Source organism: Cariama cristata, unplaced genomic scaffold, assembly GCF_000690535.1.
Source record: "Cariama cristata isolate BGI_N322 unplaced genomic scaffold, ASM69053v1 scaffold38066, whole genome shotgun sequence".
Taxonomy (NCBI): Eukaryota; Metazoa; Chordata; class Aves; order Cariamiformes; family Cariamidae; genus Cariama; species Cariama cristata.
Genome location: NW_009621019.1, coordinates 4,553 through 29,822, shown reverse-complemented (window position 1 = coordinate 29,822; position 25,270 = coordinate 4,553). Strand labels below are relative to the sequence as shown.

Below are 25,270 nucleotides of genomic sequence, written 5' to 3'. Positions count from 1 at the left end.
TACGGTGCTCCCTCCCCGGGACAGAGCAGAGCGGTGGGAGATGGGATGGGTGACAGGCGATGCCTGGGCCCTGTCCCGCTCCCGACACGGGTGGGGAGCCAGGGATGCTCCGGGAGGGACTGCAGGTGTGCGCCAGGGCCAGCACCTGGTCTCGGAGTAGGCTCAGCAGGCCTGGAGGGGAAACCGGTGACCCATCGAAACAGGCCGGAGCTCTTCTTCCTTGCTGTACATTGATCCGTTTTTTTTCAATTGGCCAATGCGTTTCTATTGAGTAAGTCGTATTCCTGACTCCAGAAAATGTGTGACGCTTCAAACTTTGTCCTGTTCCAGCTCTTGGGTGTAGTTTGAAAAATAACTAACGGTTTGTCACTAACTGCGTGAAGAGCATCAAAAATTTTATTTCCTTCGTGTGCTTTTCTACTGCTGTGTGTGCTTGGTATTCTGTCACGCTGAGCTGAAATTAATTAGCTTTATTTTATTCTGTACAGGACGCTATTTGAGTGTTGTTATGAACGCTCATGAATTCTAGGAAGGCTTTGAAATGGGGCAGGGTAACGGCAACATCAGAATAATTGAGATCTAGGAACAGAGATACCAAATGTATTGCTGGAACCAGGGAAACTTCGGTTTTGCTCATCAGTGGCATAATTTATACGCTAGTGATGGGCTTGCAGTCCTCTGCACGTATCGGTGGGATCTGATCGCTAAAGCTCAGGACTGAGACTTGAAGACCTGGATTCTTACTTCAGACTATCCCATCTATGGACCTGTTTTTCTTTGCACTTCATTTTTCCCACTGTTTCATTTTGAAAATTCATGTGGGACAAGAATTTGTATTGCTGTTTAATTGCTATAATAGCAATTCTTTTATATGCAAGATTGAGATGAGAATGGGGATTTAAAGGCCAGTGTATACCAGCAGGTGGCATAAAAAAATATTTTGTCTTTTTTTTTTTTAAGAGGCTTTTCCAGTTGGCTTTCCAGAGCCACCCTCAGTTTTGAGGCACGCATGCTGCAGTTACGCTGAGATGCTTCATAGCTAACATCCTCTGTACTTTCTCCGGAGAGCTTAGCAGGGCTGTCAGATGTCTTACTTTGAAAAGCATTCATCCCAAATGCATTTTTTTCTTTCTGATGTTTATTTGGCCTGTCCAACAGCGTGCGACTACCATATCTTTTATGGTGCAGCTAGGTTAATTTGAAGATGTATAAAGAACTTAGTCTCAGGAGAAGTTCTCAAGATATGCTCTGCTCATACCAGAAACCTGACCCGGTATTCCACAGGTGACAAAGTAAGAATTATTTTCCTATATCTAGCAATTAGGAAAATATATCCCTTTGCTTCCTCTTATCCCTAATTCCAAATAATGCACAATTCCAAAATCTGTCTTTAATCATTAACAGGTATCTCACCGTCATCTTGGCAGTTCTGCATTTTATCTGTTAATGGACAATGAGGCTCTGCGCTTTACAGCTGAGATGGCTTTAGGTTTTGTAAATATACAGAGCAAACATGATTGCATGAGGAACGCAGTACGGGCTGTAAGCGTGTGTGCAGGCTGTTGTATCATCTGTGTTTTCCTATGTGTGATGTAGTGCCTCTTGGCTGAGATACTAAATATTGATGTGATGGGACTGGTTGAAAAAAGCATGCTATTCCTACTGCTGGTTTTAAATGGAACACTAATACAAATTATCTCCTTTATACTCAGTAAACAGTATGTTAGGGAGGTTTCTTGAGAGTGCAAGATGCTTTCCTGTTCAGAGGGCTATAGAGGCTAAATATTCCAGTCAATGTCTTATCTGTTGTTTTTTTGGTTTTTTTTCTAAGAGAAAAAACTTCCTAGATGAACACAAAAGTGCCACATGTGTTGACTTTATCTAATGTGCGCGGTGTTGGTGTGCACGCTCTTTGTTTAACCTAGCGGCCTAGTCCGGTGAAGGTTGAGGAGCTTCAGTTGCAGATAAAGTGAACAGCAGTTCTGGTTTCATTCACCTTTCTTTGTCCCTGAGGAACATCACATGGCATGACATAACCATGGGAAATAGCGTATTTAGAGATTAAAATAAGAGCAAACCACAATGTTCCTTACCCATGTGTGTTCTGTTCCAGAACACCTGTTGCAGCCATGATGCCTGTTGCAACCATGATGCCTGACGACACACCGATGTTTGACCCAAATATTCTGCATGAACTCGACTGGAGCGAGAACACGACGACGTTTTCTCCTGCTATTTCTCCTTTAGATCCAGGAGATGGCCTAGTTTTGAGACCACTTTGCACAGCTGATTTGAATCGAGGTAGAATCCTGTTTAATGATCACCACAAACAAAAACTGGGTGCTGAACTAGATAATACGTATTTCTGCGGGATCTCTCAATAGATTAGGATTGCTCATTTTATCTGCTTTGGGTTATTTTTGTCAGTAAGGAATGTGAGCATTTGACACCATGGATTGGTGCTGTGTTGGGTGACCCTCAAAATTGGTTTTATTGTTTTAACCTCAAAAAGAATCTTAAAATTTGAGTCAAATCTTCCAGATAATCCACTGCTTCCTTTTCACCACAGCTTTAGAGAGGGAGTACAGTTGTTCGTACTGTTCTCTTTAATATAAAAGTAACGTGAACCAGCATATTATTCTTAGTGTGTGCAGACTTCTTGAGTGCAGTAACTTGGATGGAAAGATTGTTCTGAACATACAGCTTAATATCGCATAATTTCATGCTTACAGTTTTCTTGCTTGAACGTATGAATCTTCTGCACTCGAGCTGCAGTTTGTTGCTGATGCACGAGCTGATCCTGAGTTTGATTTTTAAGATTACAGTTTAGTTCTAAAATAGGCAGAGCACAGGCTTTTACATACAACTGAATTGGATGGTGCTATGGGGATGTTAGCTCTCCAAACAGCCGTGTCGGGTTGTTCTGCGCTATTTGGAGCTAATTTTGTGTCTCTGTCCCTTGCTGAGGGTTGGTTTCCCACCCCTTCTTTTCTAACAGGCTTTTTTAAGGTTCTGGGTCAGCTGACTGAAACTGGAGTTGCAAGCCCGGAGCAGTTTATCAGTGAGTATATCGTCATTTTTTGGCATTTCCATAGAGGTTGCTGGGAACCAGAGGATACTGATGCTGACAGCGAATCTACTTGGGTGTGAGGCTCCCGACTGCCCAATGCCAGAGGGATTTATTAGTTCAGTTCCCCTGAGGCAGCCTTTGGCACTCGGCGTTGGACCCAGTTGCAGCTATCCCGAAGGGCTTCTTGGCTGGGGCAGGCCTAAATTGTATACCTGGTTTTGAGACTGAGCTTTAGATACCTGGCAGAAGGGACTACCGGATGATGGCTTGTTTTGGCTGAATTATTGCAGCACTGGTAGCGAGGTGGAGGCTTGGCTTTGATCGTAGCTCAGCAGTGTCCTGAGCTTGCCTCGCTGGTTTGACTGAGATCTAAGAAAACTTAAGAGGAGGTGTTGCCACCTCCGTCGTAGCACCCATCTGCAGAGGCGCTGGGGAGGAAAGGTTCTCTTGGCAGCTAAGGAAAAGGCATTTGTTTAATTTCTACTCTTTCCTGGTCTGTCTCTGGGTTAGTCTGACTCCAGGGCTTTCAGGTTCTGGGGCCTGGCGTGCATCTTCCTTCTGATCCTGAACCCTGCAGTGATTGGCATTCAGAATCTGTTGGAAGCGTTAGGCTTCACAGCAATTTCATCTCAGATTAACCGTGACTGTTTCACTGTCTGTCTGCTCCCGCAGAAACCTTTGAGCACATGAAGAGATCTGGAGATTACTACGTTACTGTCATAGAAGACACAAATCTTGGACAGATTGTTGCTACAGCAACGCTGGTTATAGAACATAAGTTCACTCACTCCTGTGCAAAGGTATATTCTCTCGCTGCAGCTGTGAAGTGAAGGAAAAAGATCCTGTCCCCTGACTGCGTGCATGTTATTTTTACGGTGTTACTGTGTGCTGAAGTACCTTCTGCATTCTAAAAATACCTCCCATCCTTGAGTGCTCAGCTAAATAGTAAAAGGAAGCTTTGTTTTTTCTTAAGGAAAAAGAGCAATTTGATGTCTGTCCCATTCTTCCCTACCCCTCCCAGTGAGCTTTTCAACTAGTCAGACTTGGTTCTGACAGAGCAGATGGCTGAGGATCTCACTGCTGTGGAGTCCCAGCCAGACGTGTGAAAAGAGGGAGCTGGAGAGATACAGATCCCTCAGCGGGGAAGGGCTGCGGTGGGACTGCAGCTCCTGCTGGGTGCTGGAAGGGGCATTACGAGCGTGCCGACCACTGGAGGAGGAGTTCTGTCTAAATAGACTGCAGAAAATCCAAGCATGAAATGTAAAAGGAAACGAACACAACCGTGTTCTACTCAACTAACCCTTGCCTGTATTTTCACAGAGAGGAAGGATAGAAGATGTAGTAGTAAGCGGGGAGTGCAGAGGAAAGCAGCTTGGTAAACTGTAAGTATTCTGCCGCCTTTGCCATTCAATAGCAGGCAGGGCAGCAAGCCCTTACCCAGTTGGTTTCTGTTCCCCCACCTTACCACGCTGATGGGTGCCAGCAAACAAAGATTGCTCACCAGACCTCCAAGACGGGGATTTTAGCTCCGCAGGTTAGCTAGGCACGGGAAATTAATTTAGCCAGAAAGTACCGCTAGCGGGCACAGTGCAAGCTGAGGTTCTTATAACAGTACTGTAAAATTGTCTGCAAGGCACTGGTACTTTGTGGTTTTCTTTTTTTTTTTTTTTTTTCCCCTTGGGATAGCAGCTATCCTGTGTAGTGAAGGAAAATGCAGTAAAACTTCAGTATTGTAGGTCTGATAACTTTAGCTAATTAAAAGTTAACTGCTTCGGCAGTCAGGGCCGTTTCATTTAACTGTTAGTTTTCTGTCTTTTTCAGATTAACGTCCACTCTTACATTGCTAAGTAAGAGACTGAACTGTTACAAAATTACACTTGAGTGTCTGCCAAAAAACGTGGATTTCTATAAGAAGTTTGGCTATTCGGTATCTGAAGAAAACTACATGTTTCAACGGTTCTTTAACTAAGACCTTCTAGTCATTTTTTTTTTTTGTAAAGACTGTTGGTGGAGGAGCTTGTGCTACAAACATTCTCTTCATGGAAAATTTATATAGTTTATTGCTGCAAATATAACAATCCCTATAAATAATGAACATCAAATGTGTAAATCCTGAAAAAAAAAATTACTGACATTTTAGAAGGGTCCTCTGGGTTAGAAAATGAGCGCTTAGAACTAATTTTTACTACTGTTCAGTCTAAGTGAAGCTTTTTTGTTCTAGCTGAGTTACAAAGGACTCTTGTTAAAGGGATGGTTTTTAACCAAAGGTATATATTTTTATCTCAAATTTTTTCTTGCATTGTATTTTTCTAAAGGTTTGTGCTTCTTTTCTTGGTAGCCAAAGTACAGCTTGCAGGATTGTTCTGTTGTCTGTATTTCGCGGAAGGATGACGTAGCTCGGGTAGGGATGATGCTTCCCTTGTGCAGAATAGTGACACAGAACGGGCACTTGTTCTGTTCTTTCCATGAAAGCTCACTGACGTGCTGTTGATGTTAGCGTACCTAAAGTTTTGTAGGCACTATTTTCCAAAACCAAATTTGTTACTATTTGTTGCGGGTAGGGGAGAATCCTTACAGGCTATGCTAAAGCTGATGTTCTGAGTCTTAAAAAAAAAAAATATGTATGTGTACTACTCACTGCAGGGGTCCTGCACTTTAGCTGATAACTTAGTTTTCAGGATAATTATTTGTTTTCTGACAAAAACAACAACAAAAAACCCAACATGGCTTGTGACAGGGCAAAGGTAACTGGGAAACTGGAATGTCTGACAGAGAATACACCCCGTCTTTAGTGGGGCTCTGGCCAGTACTCATGGGGAATGTGATTTGGGATTGGCAGTAACGCATTCAGCTTCACCGAATGCTCTACTTGAACTCCTGAGGGCCAGGGGGGCTGCAGTTTTGCTGGTAACGGCTTACACCTACGGTGTAGTAAACGGGCAGAGAAATCCCCCATCCTGGTCCCGAGGGAGTGCTGCTGCTTTGGAGCATCTCTCTTGCTATAAGATTAGATAAATGATTTTTAGCACTTTTGCCAGCGATGGCAAGCAAATAACGTACAAAGCCCTTGGTTTCAACAGTAGTGTTTTGTGCAGAGAGAGAGACAAATCCTACATCTATGAATAGGGCATTATAAATATGTGAAGGTTCGTACAGAACAGCTAGTCTTGTTTGTGAACAGTTAGGCCTTACAAAATGTTCCTTCATTGTGGTGTGGAGAGCTACTTTAAGCTGCGGTGGGGGTTCTATTTAATGTTCCTGATGGTACTCCACTCGATATACTGTTTCCTTGATGATGTCCATTTTATTTATTGATTATTTTTTTAAAAATCTTTGTTTAAGCTGAATAAATGAAGACTGCCAAATGTATCTGGTCTGTTTTTCATATTGCCGTGTTGTGCCTAGCGGTAGGTATCCAGAGTAACTGTGTACCTGTTGTCTTTCAGAACAGTACCGCCTGCTGCAACCACCTTTGTTTTCCTTTCCCTAGAGTGAAAAAGAACACATTTTTCAGACTCCAGATTGATTTTAAGCATGGGTCTGATGCACATTTGCATCTTTGCAAGGATGACTTCAATGAAGCAAGTCTGAGTCTTCAAAGGAAGTTCTCGGCTTATTCGCCTGCAGGCACAAACTCCCGAAGCCAGAGGTGTGCATCCAAACAGCTGGGCTGCTTACTTCATGGATCACTGAGAAAGCAAGTCCGAGACCTGCAGGTCTCGGAGCTCGGCTTAAGTTTCTAACCCAGTTAGGCCTAGTCACCCCATTTTCTTAGGGGTGTTCTCCCCTAAGGGAGAGCCAGGCTTCTCCCAGATGTGCTCTGCTGACAGAAGATCTAAGCGGCTTGAGCCCCAACTCTGAACTAATTGTATAAAATCAGCTACTGCTTCATGCTGGCCCAGATGACTGAAATAGATCTTCTTGCCTTTCATGGTTTTAATTAATTCTGAATTTCCACTAACTTAAAGTGGATTATTTGAATTCCTTGATATCTACACCATCTAAATAGCTCCAGGCCCTCATTAAGAGTTAATGAAAAGATTAGTGCAAGTGAAGAGCAGGTGATTGTGTACCCAGCTTAGATCATTGTAAAACAAATGAATTAAGTTGAAAGCCTGGGTTTGTGGCTGCATGACAATGCCTCTGCTGGGCAAAATCCAGCTCATCAGCATCCCTTTAGCTTTGAAGAGCCCTTTGTTCTGTACCAGGGGTGACATTCCCAACCTCGGCAGGCTACCATCCCTGTGGAAACGGCAGTTACAGTGGCTCTGTGTGTCAGGAATTCCTCTGGAGGAAGACTGGACTCAGTGTACAGTCTTTTACCTGAGGAAAGGAGCTGATACTACCCAGGCTGGGGACTTAAAATGCTGCCATGGTTTCAGGCATGCCCCAGCCACCTAGAAGAACACCTAGTATGCAGGTACGTATATTTTAAACTGTCACAGTTCACAGGAACCAGGAAAACGTCACAAATAACAGTATTTAACAGCAACAGGTGGTATTAAAATACATTATGTGTCTCCTAAACTGAAGAAGCCCTGTTCATTTATCTACAATACAATTGGTTCAACAGGAAAGAGCAAGACCTCCCCATCCCAGGGGCCAGAGGAACCTAGGATTTTGTCAGAAATCAGCAATACTACCTGCTTCTCCAGAGGTTTCATGTTACCTCCTCCTTGGGATTTCAGGTTTTGGGTAACAGGAAGAGATCTCCAGCTCTTTCACTCTGCTTCCCTTAAGCTAGAATAGGGAACTTTAGCACCTTAACACATAGCTGTGGATCCCCAAAGATCTGGGTACTGCAGCTTTGTGTCTGAACATGGGGAAGCTGGGGGGGGGTGGCAGGGAATAAAAAAATTCAGCCTCTACTGATACTCTAAGGCCACAGTGAGGGACCTCTGCTGCTATCTACCACCTTTGGTTTAACCCCAGAAAGCAAACAGTGATTGAAATACCTACCAGCAGTAAACCAAATGAGACAGATGTCAAGAAGTTTTAAATAAAAGGCTTAAATAGTAGAATCCCTTAGGATCTGAGAGGCTGTTGTCTGTGAGGCAGTAGGCAGACAGACCAGAATGACTGTAGAACACATCAGCAGGGGGTAACAGGATGGAAGAAAAGAAAGATTGCTGGAAAATCCTTAGTCATGAAGCTTGTTAGTTTGCGAAACAGGCTCCCTGGGGAAGCATCAGGACCCCAGCGAAATGACAGAACCAGACTACACATGAACAAACCTCTCTGGCAGGGGATACTTAGATGAATCAACAGTGTTCTTCCATCTGTGTTCCGTCTCTACCCCTTCCCAAGGGAGCTGAAATAGAAAGCAATTTTATGCAGAAGTTCTGGTTCCCATCCTTGTTTCATCAGAAGCTTGTAGCTGGCAGTGTTTGGCGAGCTGTGCAAAAAGAGACAGACACCCATGCGGTAGCCTCGTGGGGTAATTGGTGAAACATCTGAGAGTGTATTTCCCAACAGCCCCAGTTTAAAAGAGTCACTTAACAGCACATAATAAACCCTGTAACTGCAAAACCAGCACGGCATGTTTAGCTGGTCAACTTAACACTGACAAGTTGTAGTTCTTAAGGAGATAACAGTCACACTTTGTTTTTTCAAGCTGAAAATTTGCTAACTAAATAAAGCATCATACATTTCTTAAAGATTTATTCTGAAGGATTTGCACTGCCCTATCACTGATGTACATGGCAAAGGACAGATAGCAATAAAGGGAAAGGGCTGCTGAATGCTGGTTCAGCTCCACTGAAGCCATGAACCCTAGAATCGTAGAATTGTTTAGGTTGGAAAGGATCTTTAAGATCATCAAGTCCAACCATTAACCCAGCACAGCCAAGCCCACCACTAAACCATGTCCCTAAGCACCACACCTACACATCTTTTAAATACCTCCAGGGATGGGGACTCCACCACTTCCCTGGGCAGCCTCTTCCAGGGCTTGACAACCCTTTCCGTGAAGAAATTTTTCCTAATATCCCATCTAAACCTCTTCTGGTGCAACTTGAGGCTATTTCCTTTTGTCCTGTCACTGGTTGCCTGGGAGCAGAGACCGACCCCCACCTGACTACCCCCTCCTTTCAGGTCGTTGTAAGGAGCGATCAGGTCTTCCCTTAGCCTCCTCTTCTCCAGACCAAACCCCCCCAGCTCCCTCAGCCACTCCCCATCAGACTTGTGCTCCAGACCCCTTACCACCTTCGTTGCCCTTCTCTGGACTCCCTCCAGCACCTCAAGGGCTTTCTGGTGGTGAGGGGCCCAGAACTGAACACAGCACTCGAGGTGTGGCCTCACCAGTGCCGAGTACAGGGGGACGATCACTGCCCTGGTCCTGCTGGCCACACAATTTCCTCCCCATATGCAGGACTCCAGAGCCTTCACATTCCACATGAGGCTATTAGGCTATAAAGCCTCACCCAGGTGTCCTGGCTCAGCTAAAAGCCCTGACTTACTGCAGGAGGATTTCCTCCTCCCTCAGGTGTCACCGAGATCTGTTCTAGCAGCATGCTTTAACCCAGGCAGGAGTTTTCAAACCAGAATCTGCTAACTATTTGTAAGAGCCTTGACACAGACCAAGAGCTCAGACTTGCTCAGGAGGGACTGCCCCTCAGCCAGCCTTCCCAGGAGCTGCAAGACAAGGCAGAGGATCAGTGACTAAGCAAAGATCAGCAAGTCACAGGCGTGGTCACCTTGCCTTGAATACACAGAGTGAGGCAGAACTTCTACAAAGTAAACAGGCTACCAGCAAAGTAAATGCACTGCTGCACTGGATCCTCACAGTATAAAATGGCTTCACTGTTCAGATTCATGCCTTCAAATTCAAAGACACCCACCCTCAGAGCGTGCCCCTCAGCACAGGTTGCTCATCCCGAGGCTGACAGAGGACACTGGCTGTTCACACAGACATATCAGGATACGGGGAGTTAGCTGGATGCTCAGATCCCTAAATATCTTTTAGATTGATTCAACTCCCTTGAGCCCACCCATTCCTCCCTGTTAAAATACAGTCTTAATTACAAGCTCAGATTTCCCAAATACACAAGATCTTCTAACAGCTTTGTAATTTGCTCAGTCACCACAGTGCTCTAAAGGAGCCATCATTTCATTCGTATCTTTTATGCAACAGATTGATTGGCAAATAAAGCAGAGATGCAGAACTGGGACTGTACTTGCACAGCCAGTGGTTATCACAGTGCTTCTGAGAAAGGAGAAGAGTTAAAGCTGCACAAACCACCTTGGCAATTTCCAATTTGAAAACTTTAAAGCACTGTTAAGCGCGTGGCCTTAATTGACTCCAACGCTTTGGAAGAGCTGAGGTGAATCCTGTAGGTCTTGATACTATTACGGCCAGTGCTTTTGGGCCTCAGTTTTGAAACACCAACCCAATTTTTACCTCAAATGATACAACTATTGTCTTACAAAGGGAACTACTCCTTCAATACTGGTTTTAAGATGCACTGTTCTAGTACACAGATAGACCATACTAGCTTGTTCAATGTAAATCAACCTGTAGCTAATTTAACAAGAAGTTTTTTAATGCCAGCTAGAAGAATTCAGTCTTGATGTGTGTAAAATTGGTAGCTGCCCTCTATTCATTCAGCACATAACTATTTTATTAAGTAATTATCAGTACTCTGTTAAAGTTTAACTTGCATAAAACAAGGTGAGATTTTTAGAACAGTATTTTGTCTTAAATTGGTCTCAGAGTGTCTGTCTCAAAACAATTCAGTATATAATGAGGTTTTATAACAAGGTAAAGAGTTAAATACTGATTAGATCACTGCTGTTGCTCAACTGCCAGTAGTAGTGCATAGTGCAGTTCATAAAGCACATTTCTACAAGCATGACCATAATATATACTGAGAACAAGGTGAGTTTTAGCAAACTTTTTCTTTACTAAAGTCTCTTGTTATAAATTACACAAATAACTTTATAAACAAACCCCCCCAGCTTGCATTTTGTTTAAAGTAATAACTTTATATCATACAAATAAAGAAATTTCAAGTATGAAAAGTGCATTATTGCAATAATACCTCTTTGCAAGTCCAAAAATCTTGGTTTAGAATAAAACTGTAAAGTGTAAAAAAGGAGTAAAACAATCAGTGCCATCTATTCATTCAAGAAGTCCAACATCTTAAAAATGATGCTTAGTGTGTTGCAGAGGCAGATTTACATCTGAAAGCAACATGTAATTGAAAAGAAGCTGCGTGTGTGTTCATCTTTTTGCATTATTAATTTTCTTTTTCCCCTAGTTTTCTTCACCTTTCTTGGCAGGATCTCACAATACAAACGGTGCCTGTCCTCCGATATCATCCGTTCTGTGCTGCTGCCACTTGCATGGTTCCAAGTTCTTCATCCTCTTCATGCATTCGCTTTAAACTTCCTAAAAAAGGCAAGAGGAAGGAGGATACATCTGAAAAGATCAGCTCTAACAATACATCGCTGTGAGTAGGACTACAGGGCCGTTGCTATTGTCTTCTTGCAGGGGCTCTACGCTTTGAAGACATTCAGGTTTTGGACAGCCAGTTGCTGACAGCACTCTTCTTCCCTCCCACTTCTCCACATGGAAGAGAAATTTCCTAGAATCCACCATTTTTTGCACTTTCTTTACAACTCCCCCCAAACTCCATTTTCACTAACCTTTAGCAGGGGTTGCTACTGGCACACTTCTATATGATTAAACAGATAACGAGGATTAGGGCATGTAAAAAATGTTACCTTAAACACACAGCAACACTTTTTTTCAGAGCAACTACCTTAATTTTAAGGGCAGAAATTATGTCATAAACATTGGCTGCTTTCAACCTGTCACTCTTGATTCCTCTAAGGAGCTCAAGGTTTTTGAAGGACGGAGAGAGGCACGGCCCTTCTCCAGTATGGTCTGGAAGCGCAGACAACACCACAGGAAAGTTGAACCACAGGAGCGCAGAATATTTAAGTACTGCATACTGAAGTCTGAGCACAGCTTGCACGCCAACTGCAGCCATCCCCTCCCCAAAAGTTTGAGATTCACTGCTGCTGGAGGTTTACTTAGGGAGTGCAAAAGTCACCTCACAACACCAGGTAAGACAGGCGACATCACACACAACAGGACAGGCTTCTGACCTGTACTACCAGGTGGAACTGAAAGGGATCTCTCCAGCTGCAGTGGTGACATCATCTGAATGGTTAATTTTGCTAGATAGATGGCTTCATATTCCTGAAAAAGTTTAATAATACATATTGCTATTAATTTGGCATAATGCTTTGTAAGGATGAGAAAGACTAATTCAGAGAGTTCACTAGGATGATCAGAAAGTATCGTATAGCAAGGCAGAGATTTTAGAGAAGCAGAGTTCTTTGTTGCTTTGACGTGAATGACAAAAACTGTCATGAAGACAGAGCAAAAGAAAATTTAAAGGATGACAAGAATTGGCTTTAAGGAAGAGAGTAAACTTTCATTAAAAAAATTCTGTAAGAATGTTCAGAGAACCCATTGTTGCTCCCAGAAGGTAATTCAGACAGCAGAAACAAAACAACCTTAGAATACAGTAGCTTCAGAGATTTGTTACAATGACAAACCATACATGGCCTTGAAGGTGTGTTCTAGTGACCTGTCATGCTTTCAGTGCTAGACAACAACAACTTGCAGGAGTTACTTTAAAAAAAAAAAAAAAAAAACAAACACCTAACTCAGGAGATACTTAGGTGGCTGGCAGCAAGATGACTGAGTAACAGCAGAGACTGTAAATTTGGTTCAACGTACTGCCCTGATGTTTGCCCGCCATTCACCCAATAGACTCCTGGAGTGTGATAAAGCACCTTCATGATACCGCTGTTTGCTGTTGCAGACTTGTGAATGTCACCACCTATGAATGCAAGTGTCAAGAAGCATCACTGATGTGTGCCACAACACTCACTTTGCAGTTTCCTTAGCCACCAATTAAGCTGCTTCAGAGCCTCTTAATCATTGCACAAAACAGGATTTTTATTTCTCCTCCATTCCCGGATTTGCTTTGTCTAAAGCTTAAGTCTAATAAACTAGGGTACCCACTCACCTTCCTCCCAAGCTCTACTATAGCTTCTGACATTTACCTGAAGCATACTTTTACAGTAAATGTTAAGCCTAAGTAGAAACAGCTGTTTTGCAGAAAGATGATTCATCCAATGGCTTTTGAGTTATGACCAGGAAAAAAAAAAGTCACCTGAAGTTGATGAACAAATCCAGCATTAGGATTAATACAGAATCTTCTTTCTTGAACATAAGTAAATGCGTCCCTTAAAAAGAGAAGGAGAGAAAAAATACTTCAGTGGAAAACAGACTATTACAAAAGTCTCTGTGGTTTCAGAAGACTTCGTTCTGATTATCAGTTCTTAGGAAATACAAAACCTCCAAACACTCCTCAGAACTCCTGTGTATAACTGAAATTGTTTGGGCAAAATAGGAAGCAGTAGTTGTAAAATACTATTTGCCCACCCCCACCTCCAGTCTTCAGCTTCCTGGCCTGTTTTCAAGACATTACTTAGAACAGCCTCTTGGGGCTTCTCCTATAGTTTTACAGGAAGGCCTCAATCTATGTAGGCTGGTACCCTGTTTCCATTAGCAGGAGGTACCTACTTCTTCTTAAAGAAAGGATGTAAACAAACCTGCAGTGAAGTGAAATGGAATCATCTGCTCCAGGTAAAGTCTTCACTCAATCTCAGTAGGTAACAATCAGCGTATGCGTCAATACACAACAGTTTACGTTCCCTCCAAAACTATCATTCACTTACACCACTTGAATTAAAAAATTAATACCTAGAGACATATCAGACTTCTTATCTGTACTAAAGTACTCTCTCCCGCTTCAGCCTTTTCAGACAAAGGGTTAACTACATGACCCTGCTCTGTTCTTACCTGTACTTCACCCCAAATGTTTCCATTATGTACGCAATAACTAAGGCAGCACTGAAAAGAAACAACAAAATTAGTAAAATATATTTCCATTGTTTAAAAATATTAGTAAGCAGGATGGATAGTTTCCTACCTTCTAGAAATCCCTGCGTTTCCATGGACAAGAACTTTTCCTAAGAAGGGAAAACAAAACAAAAAACATCCCAACCAACCATACTTGTACAGACTGAAGAAAATTCTTTGAAATGTAGTTTTTCCTTGTCATGGAGAACTACATAGTAGCAAGGTACATCCTAAGAATAATAGGGGTGTCTTACTTCACTCTAGATTACTAACTACATTCTGTCCATTACTGCCCTGGAATACAGAAGCATGGATTCATGCTCCTCTAAGGATTTTGAGTAACAGAATCTGCATTCCAGAACTACAATGCAGATTTAAGGCCCTACATTGGAGAGGGACAAAAAAAAAAAAAAACAACCAAAAAACTCAGCCATGCACAGAACACAGTTGTGTTTAAAGTGGAAAAAAAAACCCCAGATATACAAAGAAGTTTCTTTCCCAGTCAGAGGCAAAAGGAAAGAACACTTAGGTCTATACTTGTATAATATAGTTCAAGTCAGGCACAATAAACCCCCAAATTTAAGAAAACCTCATACTTAAGAGCCTCTAATACCTACCACTAAGTTAGTTTTAAGGCTTTAACAACGTGTTAGTAAATGAAGGAAAAAGTTATTATTTTACCTCCACTTTGTAAACTTCCATCAATAAACTCTTTAGTCTAAAAAGAAACAAAAAATTACAAGAATCAATGTTTCAGATTATTTTATGTTACCGCTACTTGCATTTAAATTTGGTAGAGTTTTTTATCAGTTTTTGTACACAGCAACAATAAGGCACTCTGTTTATACAGACTTGGACATCACTTCAACTGGACATTTATATTTCTTCTGTACTTTTAACTATCCCTAAAGTTAGTGGAAAAACTAGTGCAAAGCCAGAAACAAAAATGCATAAAAATCCAGTATGTGTGCCTTTTACAATCATTATGTCATCTCTTATGCCACTATAATAAAAGTAACTTCCAAGCATCTTTGCTTAACAGTTTTTGGGGAAAAAAGAAAACCACAAACAAAAACCCACAGACAGCAACAGCAATATGGCCTGGACTACTCTACTGACATCTGTGTCTTCCTAGAAGTTCTCCAACAATATCTTCAGTTATAAAAGTAGGTCTAATCAAACTACAAGGCAAGATGTGATGTAGCGAGGTCTGCGGAATACTGCCAGGTTGAAACAGCTGATTAGATGAAAAGCAAAAGCTAAGTAATTCATTGCAGGGAAAACTCAGACTAGACTCTTAAAAATATACCAACACAGAGCTACTAAGATGTCAGTAACTGTGAGATTCACAAAGGACGTTGTTTGATCAAATGGCATTATATGATATCCTCTTTCCTGAGGAGAAGGACTTGCATTGATGAGGAGCTCAACACAACCCAGCCATGTGCACTGGCAGCCCAGAAAGCCAACTGTCTCCCAGGCTGCATCCCAAGCAGCGTGGCCAGCAGGTCGAGGGAGGGGATTCTGCCCCTTTGCTCCGCTCTGGTGAGACCCCTCTGCAGTCCTGCCTTCAGCTCTGGGGTCCTCAGCACCAGAAGGACATGGACCTGCTGGAGCTAGTCCAGAGGAGGCCACGGAGACGATCCGAGGGCTGGAGCACCTCTGCTGTGAGGACAGGCTGAGAGAGTTGGGGTTGTGCAGCTCCAGGCAGACCTTAGAGCAGTCTTCCCGTACCTAAAGGGGCCGACAAGAAAGCTGGGGAGGGACTTGTGACAAGGGCAGGGAGTGACGGGACAAGGGACAATGGCTTTAAACTGGAAGAGGGGAGATTTAGATGAGAGATCAGGAAAAAATTCTTCCCGGTGAGGGTGGTGAGGCAGTGGCACAAGTTGCCCAGAGAAGCTGTGGCTGCCCCATCCCTGGAAGTGTTGAGGGCCAGGTGGGACGGGGCTTGGAGCAACCTGGTCTGGTGGAAGGTGTCCCTGCCCATGGCAGGGGGTTGGAACCAGATGGTCTTTAAGGTCCCTTCCAACCCAAACCGTTCTATGATATTTTAGAAAAGCTGCAAGCCATTGCCAAATTTGCCACCTTGTTCTGCAAAAATACAATCATCTCTGCCATATATGCCATATACAGGGAAGAGCTTTCTGGTGGAGGTGTTTTTTTTTTTTGGGGGGGGGAGCAGAACTGACAACTCTTTTTGCTCTGTTGCAAAGTAACCTAAAAAAAGGATACAAAACCATAACTCCAAACTAAGGGTTTATGCTATTTCCAAAGGTCAGTATGTAATGGGTACTGTTTAACTGAAAAGTTACTTTTTAATTCCTCTACAGTAAACATGTTTATAATGATGCTGTAAAACTTAGTTACACCAATTGGTTACTATTTTCTGTTCAATTTGTTTTAGTGTTTGATGCAAGAGATGTAAATACTCTTGGGCTCAAAAAATAAGTTTGCTACTGGCCAAGTTCTCTAGCATTCTCCCATGACTTGATTTCTTTGTTTTGAGACCAGTCTTCTTTTTTTCCCCCTTTTTTTTTTTTGAGACCATAATAAGATATAGCTCTTACAACTCTGCCTCAGTTTCTATGCTCATAAAAAGGAGTTAGCTACACTTACTAAAGTGGCAATAACAAGGTCACAGCCCTTCCAGGTGACTCAGGCTGGGTAGCGCAAATTTGAAACTGGTATCTGTTAGTTCAGAAAACTCTTACTGGGCAAGTCCATTCCCAATCCATTCACATTAACACACAAGTACTTACCATAGGGAAAAATCGTATTATATTCTCAACTGGATTATCTGCAATATCCAAGACTAAATACCTACAATGAAAACAGTTGCTGTGAGTACACAGTAACACTGAGTTGCTGACACCAGTACACGTACAGCTGATTCAACCCCACTACGATACTCAAACCTGCAGAAGGAAGCCAGCACTACCCTCCTGGCTTTACTTTCTGGTCTGAGCTCCAAAACTTCTGCGATCAAGCAACCTCTGGAGCAGTCCTTATGAGAAAGCAAGTAAGGAACCTTCTCCAACATCCCCTGACAAAATTCACCTCTCAGAGTGGAAGAAATTCACAAATGCTATGCTACGGGTGACTGAACTTTGTTTGAAAGCAGGGTACCACATACTCGCATGCTCCCCATCAGTTTGTAAACATGGGCCAGTGCTCTTTTCTGGAGCTCTATGCAACTTTTTCAGAGGTACACATATCTTGATTAAGTTACTTCAAATGTTTTAGCAGCAGGACAAACTGTACTCAGAACTAACAACTTTAAAACTGAAGACAGTTACCGCAAACTAATGGATACTTCTCCTTTGCAGGCCTGCCGATGTCTAGAGTTTGGCAGAATAAACAAACTTTATGGTTTGGATTTAAGAGTCTTTCTACACCTTAGCACATGTTCCAAATAGTTTTGACAATGTGAAAATATTTGGAAAGAACACTAACACAAAAATATCTTGATCATTTCTCACCTAAATAACTGTTGGAAGTTTGGTTTAATAAAATTTGCTTCAATGTTTTGCCGTATGCATATTACATGGGTTATTCCATGTTTCTGAAGTATAGGTAGCTGTGGAAAAAGAAAAGAGACACTTTTAAGTTACAGAATCCATCTATTACACAGTAATAAAGAGAAAAGCTATACTTAAAACACACAATAGGGCTATATCAGGTCCTCAAGGAAAATCAGAGCTAGTTTTCTAATATTCAAAGCATAGTGTAAAAGATGTCTTTCAAAAAGACAAACCACAACCATTAGGAGCTGCAAGAAAAAGCATTCCTAACAATGATGACAAAGAACAGGCAGTAAAGGCGGCATTCAACAAACTTGTTTGTCTCTGCCCACCTTTCACTTTTTGCCTGAATCTGCAAGTCCCTACATGATGTAGTAATTTTCAGCTAGCATTGGATTCTTGCTGGAATCAGACCATTGAAAGTGAGATCATTTAAACTAGGAGGTAAATTTGCAGATACAAGCTTTGTCTTAGCACTGCTTGACTTTATTGTAGATGCAGTTTACCTTATTTATACTGCATATGTGCAAGTTCCCAGGTCTGATTTGTGTTGCAACACTTTAGCAAAGCAAATAGAATGCCTTATGGGGAATGTGCACATCTCGAACGGTTTACCTTTTTATAAGAAAAATTATATTCAAGCTTAACTATAAAACTCACACATGAACGCTCACTGCAAGTCACTTCAAACTTGCACTTTTCTCTGGTTTGTAAGGAGTAGGTAAAGCTGACTAGCTGAATTGAGAGAGCGTGTGTGTGTGCGTGTGTATGAAAACACACAGAACTTCAAGGCACATGAAACAATTGAATTGGGGCTCTTTTTTCATTTTTCTCCTGAAGTAACCCTTTAGCTCACAAGATTAAGGAAAACGCAGTCTTAAGTGTCAACTGCTCCAGCATATGCCTGAGGCAGCAGTTCAGATTCACTCTGGAAAGGAGAGGCATCGACACCGGCCCCAGTCAGATAATCCTGCAGGCTAAAAGGACCATCCCATAAACGCATCATGTATTATTTCTACTCCGGCATTTTTCATGTTCCAGTTCAGAACTGCAACCAAATTTACACCTATATAGATAACACATACCGCCACAGTAAGAAATCAAATCACCACAGCAAAGTTCCTTTACGAGACACTATTCAGAAAATCATACCTTGCTTTTCATAGCTGAAGAATACGGGCCTAAAAATAACCCAGGTAAAATTTCCTAGGAGGTAGAAGAACAGACATTTAATACCAACTCAAAATTATCTGAAATAATATATTGCACTCAACTTCGATTATGGCCAGGAAAACAAGTAATTTACATATTAGAGAGATGTCTTATCAAGTGTCGTTTATAACAGGACAAGGGGAAAAAAAAAATCAGTTTGGCACGATAAAAGAAACATGATCTTTGTGCAGGAGATCTTGTTTTGGAACAGGAATCAAGTCCTTTATTTGGACTAAGTTCCAGTTTGATTACTGCATCTTACCCAGCCCCAGATCAAATGAAGGGAACTCTAACTTTGTATATAATCGTGTCTTGTAATTAATTCCAAATCGCTCTCATGGAAAAAGATACACGCATGGTAAGTCTTCTAGCTTTGTCCTAGTAGTAGGAAAATATCAATTTTTAACCATTTATCTCCCCACCAATAAAGACATGTAGGTCTGTAGATCTTATCTTGTGCAAAAAAATTGGCCGACACCATGGTAAAAAAATTTTAATTGTCCATCCTACTTGAGAACACTTACTTCCAACCAAATTTAAGTTAAAAAGCAAAGCCCCAATACATTTTTAGCAATCATCTCCTAAAAACATTCAAAGACAAAAAAATGTAGTATTTTGGGGATTTTGAAGAACAAAAGGGCACAATTATTTTTTTTCAGTACTTGCACACCAAAGATCCAAGCACATCTGCACTTTAAGCTGGCGGTCCTCACACCATGGAGCTGCCTGACACTTTGCCCCTAAAGACTGATTTTGATACCAGCTCTTTTGTAGGGCATTTTCTTTTTCTTACTGAAAACACCACGGGTTTTGACTCAAATGGTAAATGAAAAGTGTGTCATACCTGCATCTCTCTCCTCATGGGATAGGTCCAATCCTTAAAAATAAAATAGAAAATAATTACATATACACACAAAGGGAAAAACACATTCAGGCAGACATCTGTACATGCATGTTATATAAAAAGATTCAAAAATCTATTTTTGCAGATTGTAGAAGCTACCTGCTACGCAACAGGCACATTGCTTACGTTTACTGCTAACTCTCCACATGGATACCAGTAACACTTAAGTGCAGGGAACACTATTTTGAAAGCTGGTGTGAAGAAACCTCAAGTACTATACATCATCAGTGATGAAGCCTATGCAGAATAGCCCGTGTATTGTACATCCACACCTCAGCTTTCCGCTCAGAAATTTCTATCAAGAGTGGGGAGGAGAAAAAAGAAAAAGGAAAACAGCTTTAGAACATTCCATACTAGCCACAGAAGGAAAAAAGAAAAAAAAAATAATTCCTTTGACTGGTACATTCCTACAGCCACTGAAAAAACAGTTAGAAGATAACAGGTATAGCAGGCAACTCCCTTAATCTACACTGCCTCACCTAACATATTCAAACTAACTTTATTTTGAATATTCAGGATTTAGCTTTAACAATTCTAGAAGCTTCTGTTCTCCATGAACACAGCAAGCCATTGAAGTCAATCTCCACTTTTCTCCATCCTAGACAGTTACACCGGGAAGGATCCTCACACAGTACACACATACGCTTGTGTTCACCCACAAGGACATGATACTCCTCGCCAGTTAATTTACAGCTAGCACATCACAGCCTTCCACAGAATCTCAGACCCTCAAATTTGTGAGGGTTCACCACTCAGGAACCACACCTTCCTAGCTGACTATTTACTACCATCCAACTCAATCCACCAGAACTGCCCACACCAAATGCCAGGGTCAACATTTTCATCCTTCGCTCCATTTTACAGAACTGCCAAAGCTGAACAGAAAAATGCTCAGGCAGACTCTATTCCTGTCCTTCCTTCCTTACAACTCCCACTGTCCTCTATTAACAGGCTCTTACTCATTCTTTGACCCTCACACATGAAGGAGTTGTATCTGAGATCACAGTTACCAACTGGAGGGAAAAAAAACCACTAAATAATCAAGCATATCAAATCAAATAGACTGCATACATTTATTTACATAACTTTGTTGTTTGCTCCACACACATTGGCAGCTAAGAAAAAACTTTGCCATATGTCGTTCTTGTGATGTTCCAATCTCCTCAAAACTCTAAGAAAGTTAAACTCTAAATATTCCACCTCTGAAGCGAGGTCAGGATTATACCAAGAAAGACTCGGGCCCTTAAACCGCAGCATTGCCCACCGTAGCACCTGCAGTTGTACCGGTAGCATCAAATTCACATTAACCCTCTTTTTACTAAAACACAGAAGAAAAATCCAGCGCTTCCCCTAGACACACACACAGTTACACAATGAGGTTTTGCTAGCTCTTGGTAGTGGAATTAGAAAGGATTTTAGTATCAGTAAAGTTATTCTGGAAACCACTTGAATTGAATCTGGGACAGCATTTCTAAGAAAACAAACAAACATTAAGCCACTCAAAACAATTCTTTGAATACTACCTAAAACGGTAGTACAAACAGGGAAATAAAATGTACTGAAATGGTCTTTGCTAAAGACACAGAGAGGTAGTTAAATTATTTCTGCATGTTCCAGCTGTAATAATAGAAGCTCCTGGTAGTAGAAAGTAGAAATCCTCTGACAAAAGGATGGTATTTACAGAACTGTAGCCTTTGAAGATTGACCTAAGAGTGTTTTAGCATAACCCTGTTGTCTCACTGCATATACAAAAGCATAATTCACTCATCAAAACACAAGAAAACCCCAGTTTTGTCCAAGTATAAAAACAATAGTAGGAGTAATAAACTCTGAAAAGCTTAAGCTATATGCCAGGAGTATACAAGTACTTAAGTGGGTTTATTAGCGTATTTGTAGAATTTAAAAGTCTTAACCTAGAGTGTAATGAAAACACAAATCCATCACTAGTTTGGCCAAGAGGACTTAACAATACATTACAAATATTCCTTTCAAATGCATTAGAAGCAGGAAGTTGTGTTAGTCCAACAGCTGTAAACTGTGGAAAATAAGTAGGCAGGAATTTAGCGATATACCGTCCAAAGGAAACCAAAACCCAAAAGACAACAGATGCCACAGATGTTCTGAACAAGAACAAAATGTCAGCGTTGGCTCCAGACATTAGTCTTCAATGTTCTTCAAGAACCCAAAGAGACACAGTCTCCAATGGGAATTAGTCTGCAGAATAAATATCTGAAAGGTGATGTATGAAGAAAACATTTAATCTGAGACAAGTACACAAACTACTGAAAGAGTGATTCTAGTGATTGCCTGACAGTCCTTCAAGGCTTTTAAAGCTAACAACGCAAGATTATTCAAATGTTACACAAAATTATGTAAAAAAAAAAATCTATTAATGTAGACTGAACCCAAGCAGAGGTCTCATTTTAAGGAATTCATTCATCAACCGTGTTTCCCACACTGTCTGAAGCACCCAGCAGACAAATAACAACTGAACGTTTCTCTTTTTATCAAACCAAATACAAGAATTTTTGCTAAGAAAACAACTGATGATGCCAGAGCTGGACAGAGTAACAGCACTCCTTGCTGCTAAGTATTTGGTAGGTTCTACAGAATAAGTGACAGCTCACTGGAAGACGCGATCTTTAGTACTCGCAAAAGTAAAGAGAAGGAACGCAAAAAATAACCCCCACCACGCCAAAGTTTTCAAGAGGAGCCACTTACTTCTGAGAGATATTCCCAAACTAGACTGATTCACTGATGGACAAGTTTAAAAGATACCCCAGCTGTTTTGCTGAGGGTGTTCACAGCACATACCCTCTGTATTTTGTATTTGCACAAATTAAACGGCAAGGACTATCCAAAGCACTTCAACTACTGTCCCAGAATAGAGCAACTAGCAAGAGAAAAGGGAATAAAGCACACTTCCAAGCCCTCCCTTCCCCATCTACAGCCAACCTCTAGCTGAAATAAACTGAAGATATGAACGAATAGGCAACATTTGTCTACACTACAAAGAGCTTCTTGGGAACCAATATCCAAGCTACATCAAGAGTTATTCTGCCAACAGTTACGGTTATTTTGTCAATATTTTGCCATAGCTATACTTGATCTTCTTTAGAAGAACAGTTTAATGACAAAAAACCTGACACCTCATATTGACATGTGCAAATGCATGTACGTGTGCACTTCTTCCTGAAAGAGTGACCTTGGCTAGGGCTTAATATAAAATTCCTATCATGAATTTTTTAATTACTTTAACAGCCCTGACATTGAGGCTTGTCTATGCCCAAGATCTGCACAAAAGCAAAGACTGCGGTTTTTAAATGCAACACCACAATATACCTTATGCAATCTGCATATGCCTCACCAGAAGGAATGTAGTGAAATGGATATACGTGATATAACTTAACTGCTCCCTAACCAACAGGTTAAGTCTGAAGACCCATCTGATTTTCACATATAAAAGGTATATTCTAGTCGGTCTTCGCCAAAGCTCAGCTTTGGTTGAAAGGCAATCCGCAGTACTGCACTTTCATTATTATGGTTAAACTCCTGCTGCCTTGTAATTAGTAGAGCCTGCAAACCACAGACTGCCCTAGATGAAGGGAGAAGCTCTCAAAGGTGCTGAAAAAAACACCAGTAAAATAAATCAAATCGGTAGTTTAAAGAAAGAGAGCCCAACATCAAGAAGTATCTTTTCTAGATTTTAGCTGCTGCTCCTTATCTGCTCAGCATCACTGGGCATCAGCCACCACCTGCAACGCCTCTCCCTGCTTTCAAGACCATTACGCAAGTCCTTTTGAAAAGCTACACGCAACTCCCAGTAAAACTTTCCTGACCACTCCAGGTTTCTGACCCTTTTCCAACACTCAGACAGCTCTTTTGTTGCTGATTAATAGCATCCCTTACCTCTCTGTACAGATTTCTCTTCCCATCGCAACTGATCACAACAAGACTTCCGCATGATTGATCGTTCCTTGTATACTTCAAAAATCTAGGGCTGTCAGAATCCTCTTGCCTAAATTTGTTTCCCTGTCTAGCATATAAGCTGTAACACTCAAAGTCTCTCCTCCAAACCTGGTACAACATTCTTCCACAAGTTGTGAAATCAAAGCTGAAGGCAACTGTTACGGCAATGACAGCCACGTGTTCTGCTGATCTGCTTCAGTTCCTTCATCTGCTCTGTCCAACTGATCTCTTGGCTGTAACTTTGGACCACTCTGTACAGGAAATTAAAATTACAGCCTAACAGCGTTATATCAGAACAGTCAGAGTGCACGATTGTATTTACTGCTGACTATCACCCCCCCTTAGGAGGCTACAGCTTGGACTGTGGATGAGTCCCGATCCCTTAACGATTATCTTAACAAAAAAGCTTTATGCGTAATTCTGAGGCAGTTGTAAGTCTAATTTACACAATGAAATGAGATCACATCTTGGTTTTGGAAGTATTTTAGACAACATTTTGAAAAAAACTCCCAGGTGATACAATCCAACAAAAGGAGGGGATGTTATCATTAAAGATCTACACAAAAATAAAGCTAGTTACACCAGTGGTCTTTGTAAAATGGAACAAAGAGTTGTCAAAAGAAATCATGTAATGCTAAAGTAGTAATAGAGCATACTCATTCGCCATCTTTTAATGAGACAAATTAAATGAAGTACTGAAAACATATTCAAGAAAAATATTTGCATATTACTGAAACCTGTCACATCTATCACTGTGAAGCATGCCACTTTAAGGGCCTCAAAATCAGCTACAAATAAAAATGAAATGAAAGGCTGTGTCTTCAGTTTCAGTCATGCTTCATGTTCTTGGGCAGTTATTCCAGTTAGAAGCATTTAATATGTATGTATTTTTATATATATATAGAATTATTTCAGTTGGAAGGGACCTACAATGATGATTCAGTCCAACTGCCTGATCACTTCAGGGCTAAATATATCTATGTATCTTTCTTTTTTCCAGGTAGAAGTCCTAGTGCAAGTATATAAAAAATTAAACCCAGTCTTTTTGTTCACTCAGGATGCGGGCGTGCCACTAACCAGAACAGAGCTATACTAACGAGGTTAAGGAAGGCTTTGACAGTACTGCTAACCCAAAGCAGCGGCTGGTTAAAGGGTGAGGTTACATTCCCACCCCTGCCCAGCCGTTTAATCCTACGGTCACCCCGCTCAGGAAACTATAACGACCCAAAACTAACAGCTTTTTTAGCAAAGCTGGTTGTCTACTAACTAAGCTCCCTGCTCTAGGTCATCACAGGTCAGATAAGCATTGGGACAAAAACGGTGACAGCACTGGATGGTTGGCAGGACGGGTAAAGCCACTTTTTAGCAAAGCCAGCTATTAGATGGGCTTTGTTGTAACAGCAAGTCCCCACTCGGTCACAGAGCCCACTTGGGTCGGTCTCAAAAATGGTAAACACGGGCTGGGAAGCAGTGTTTAACAGTGTTTTCTGTGTATTTGTAAAGGGTACTCGGACAACAGGAAGCCCTCATCACACAGACATTATTGCTTTTGAAAATACACAGGAATACAAAAGCAGGAAAGCAGAGAGGAAAAACAATAGCAGGTGGGAATGACAGAAGCCACAGAGGAAGGACATAGTGTACAACAG

At 41.5% G+C, this 25,270-nt stretch overlaps 2 protein-coding genes across 2 annotated transcripts; one reads left to right on the top strand and one right to left on the bottom strand.

The window, feature by feature from the left end:
* Positions 1-2,105: 2,105 nt before the first annotated feature.
* Positions 2,106-5,352, top strand: GNPNAT1 (glucosamine-phosphate N-acetyltransferase 1). The gene is made up of 5 exons (XM_009701809.1): positions 2,106-2,301; positions 2,999-3,061; positions 3,743-3,870; positions 4,391-4,452; positions 4,892-5,352. The coding sequence occupies exons 1-5, from the start codon at positions 2,130-2,132 to the stop codon at positions 5,037-5,039; spliced, it is 573 nt and encodes a 190-aa protein (XP_009700111.1). The 5' UTR covers positions 2,106-2,129; the 3' UTR covers positions 5,040-5,352.
* A 5,607-nt stretch (positions 5,353-10,959) lies between these two features.
* STYX (serine/threonine/tyrosine interacting protein) lies at positions 10,960-23,591 on the bottom strand. The gene is made up of 11 exons (XM_009701808.1): positions 23,562-23,591; positions 19,593-19,625; positions 18,689-18,742; positions 17,495-17,592; positions 16,775-16,835; positions 14,694-14,730; positions 14,083-14,122; positions 13,953-14,003; positions 13,261-13,333; positions 12,182-12,275; positions 10,960-11,459 (listed from the first exon to the last, which is right to left on the bottom strand). The coding sequence occupies exons 2-11, from the start codon at positions 19,608-19,610 to the stop codon at positions 11,386-11,388; spliced, it is 600 nt and encodes a 199-aa protein (XP_009700110.1). The 5' UTR covers positions 19,611-19,625; positions 23,562-23,591; the 3' UTR covers positions 10,960-11,385.
* Between the last annotated feature and the right edge of the window lie 1,679 nt (positions 23,592-25,270).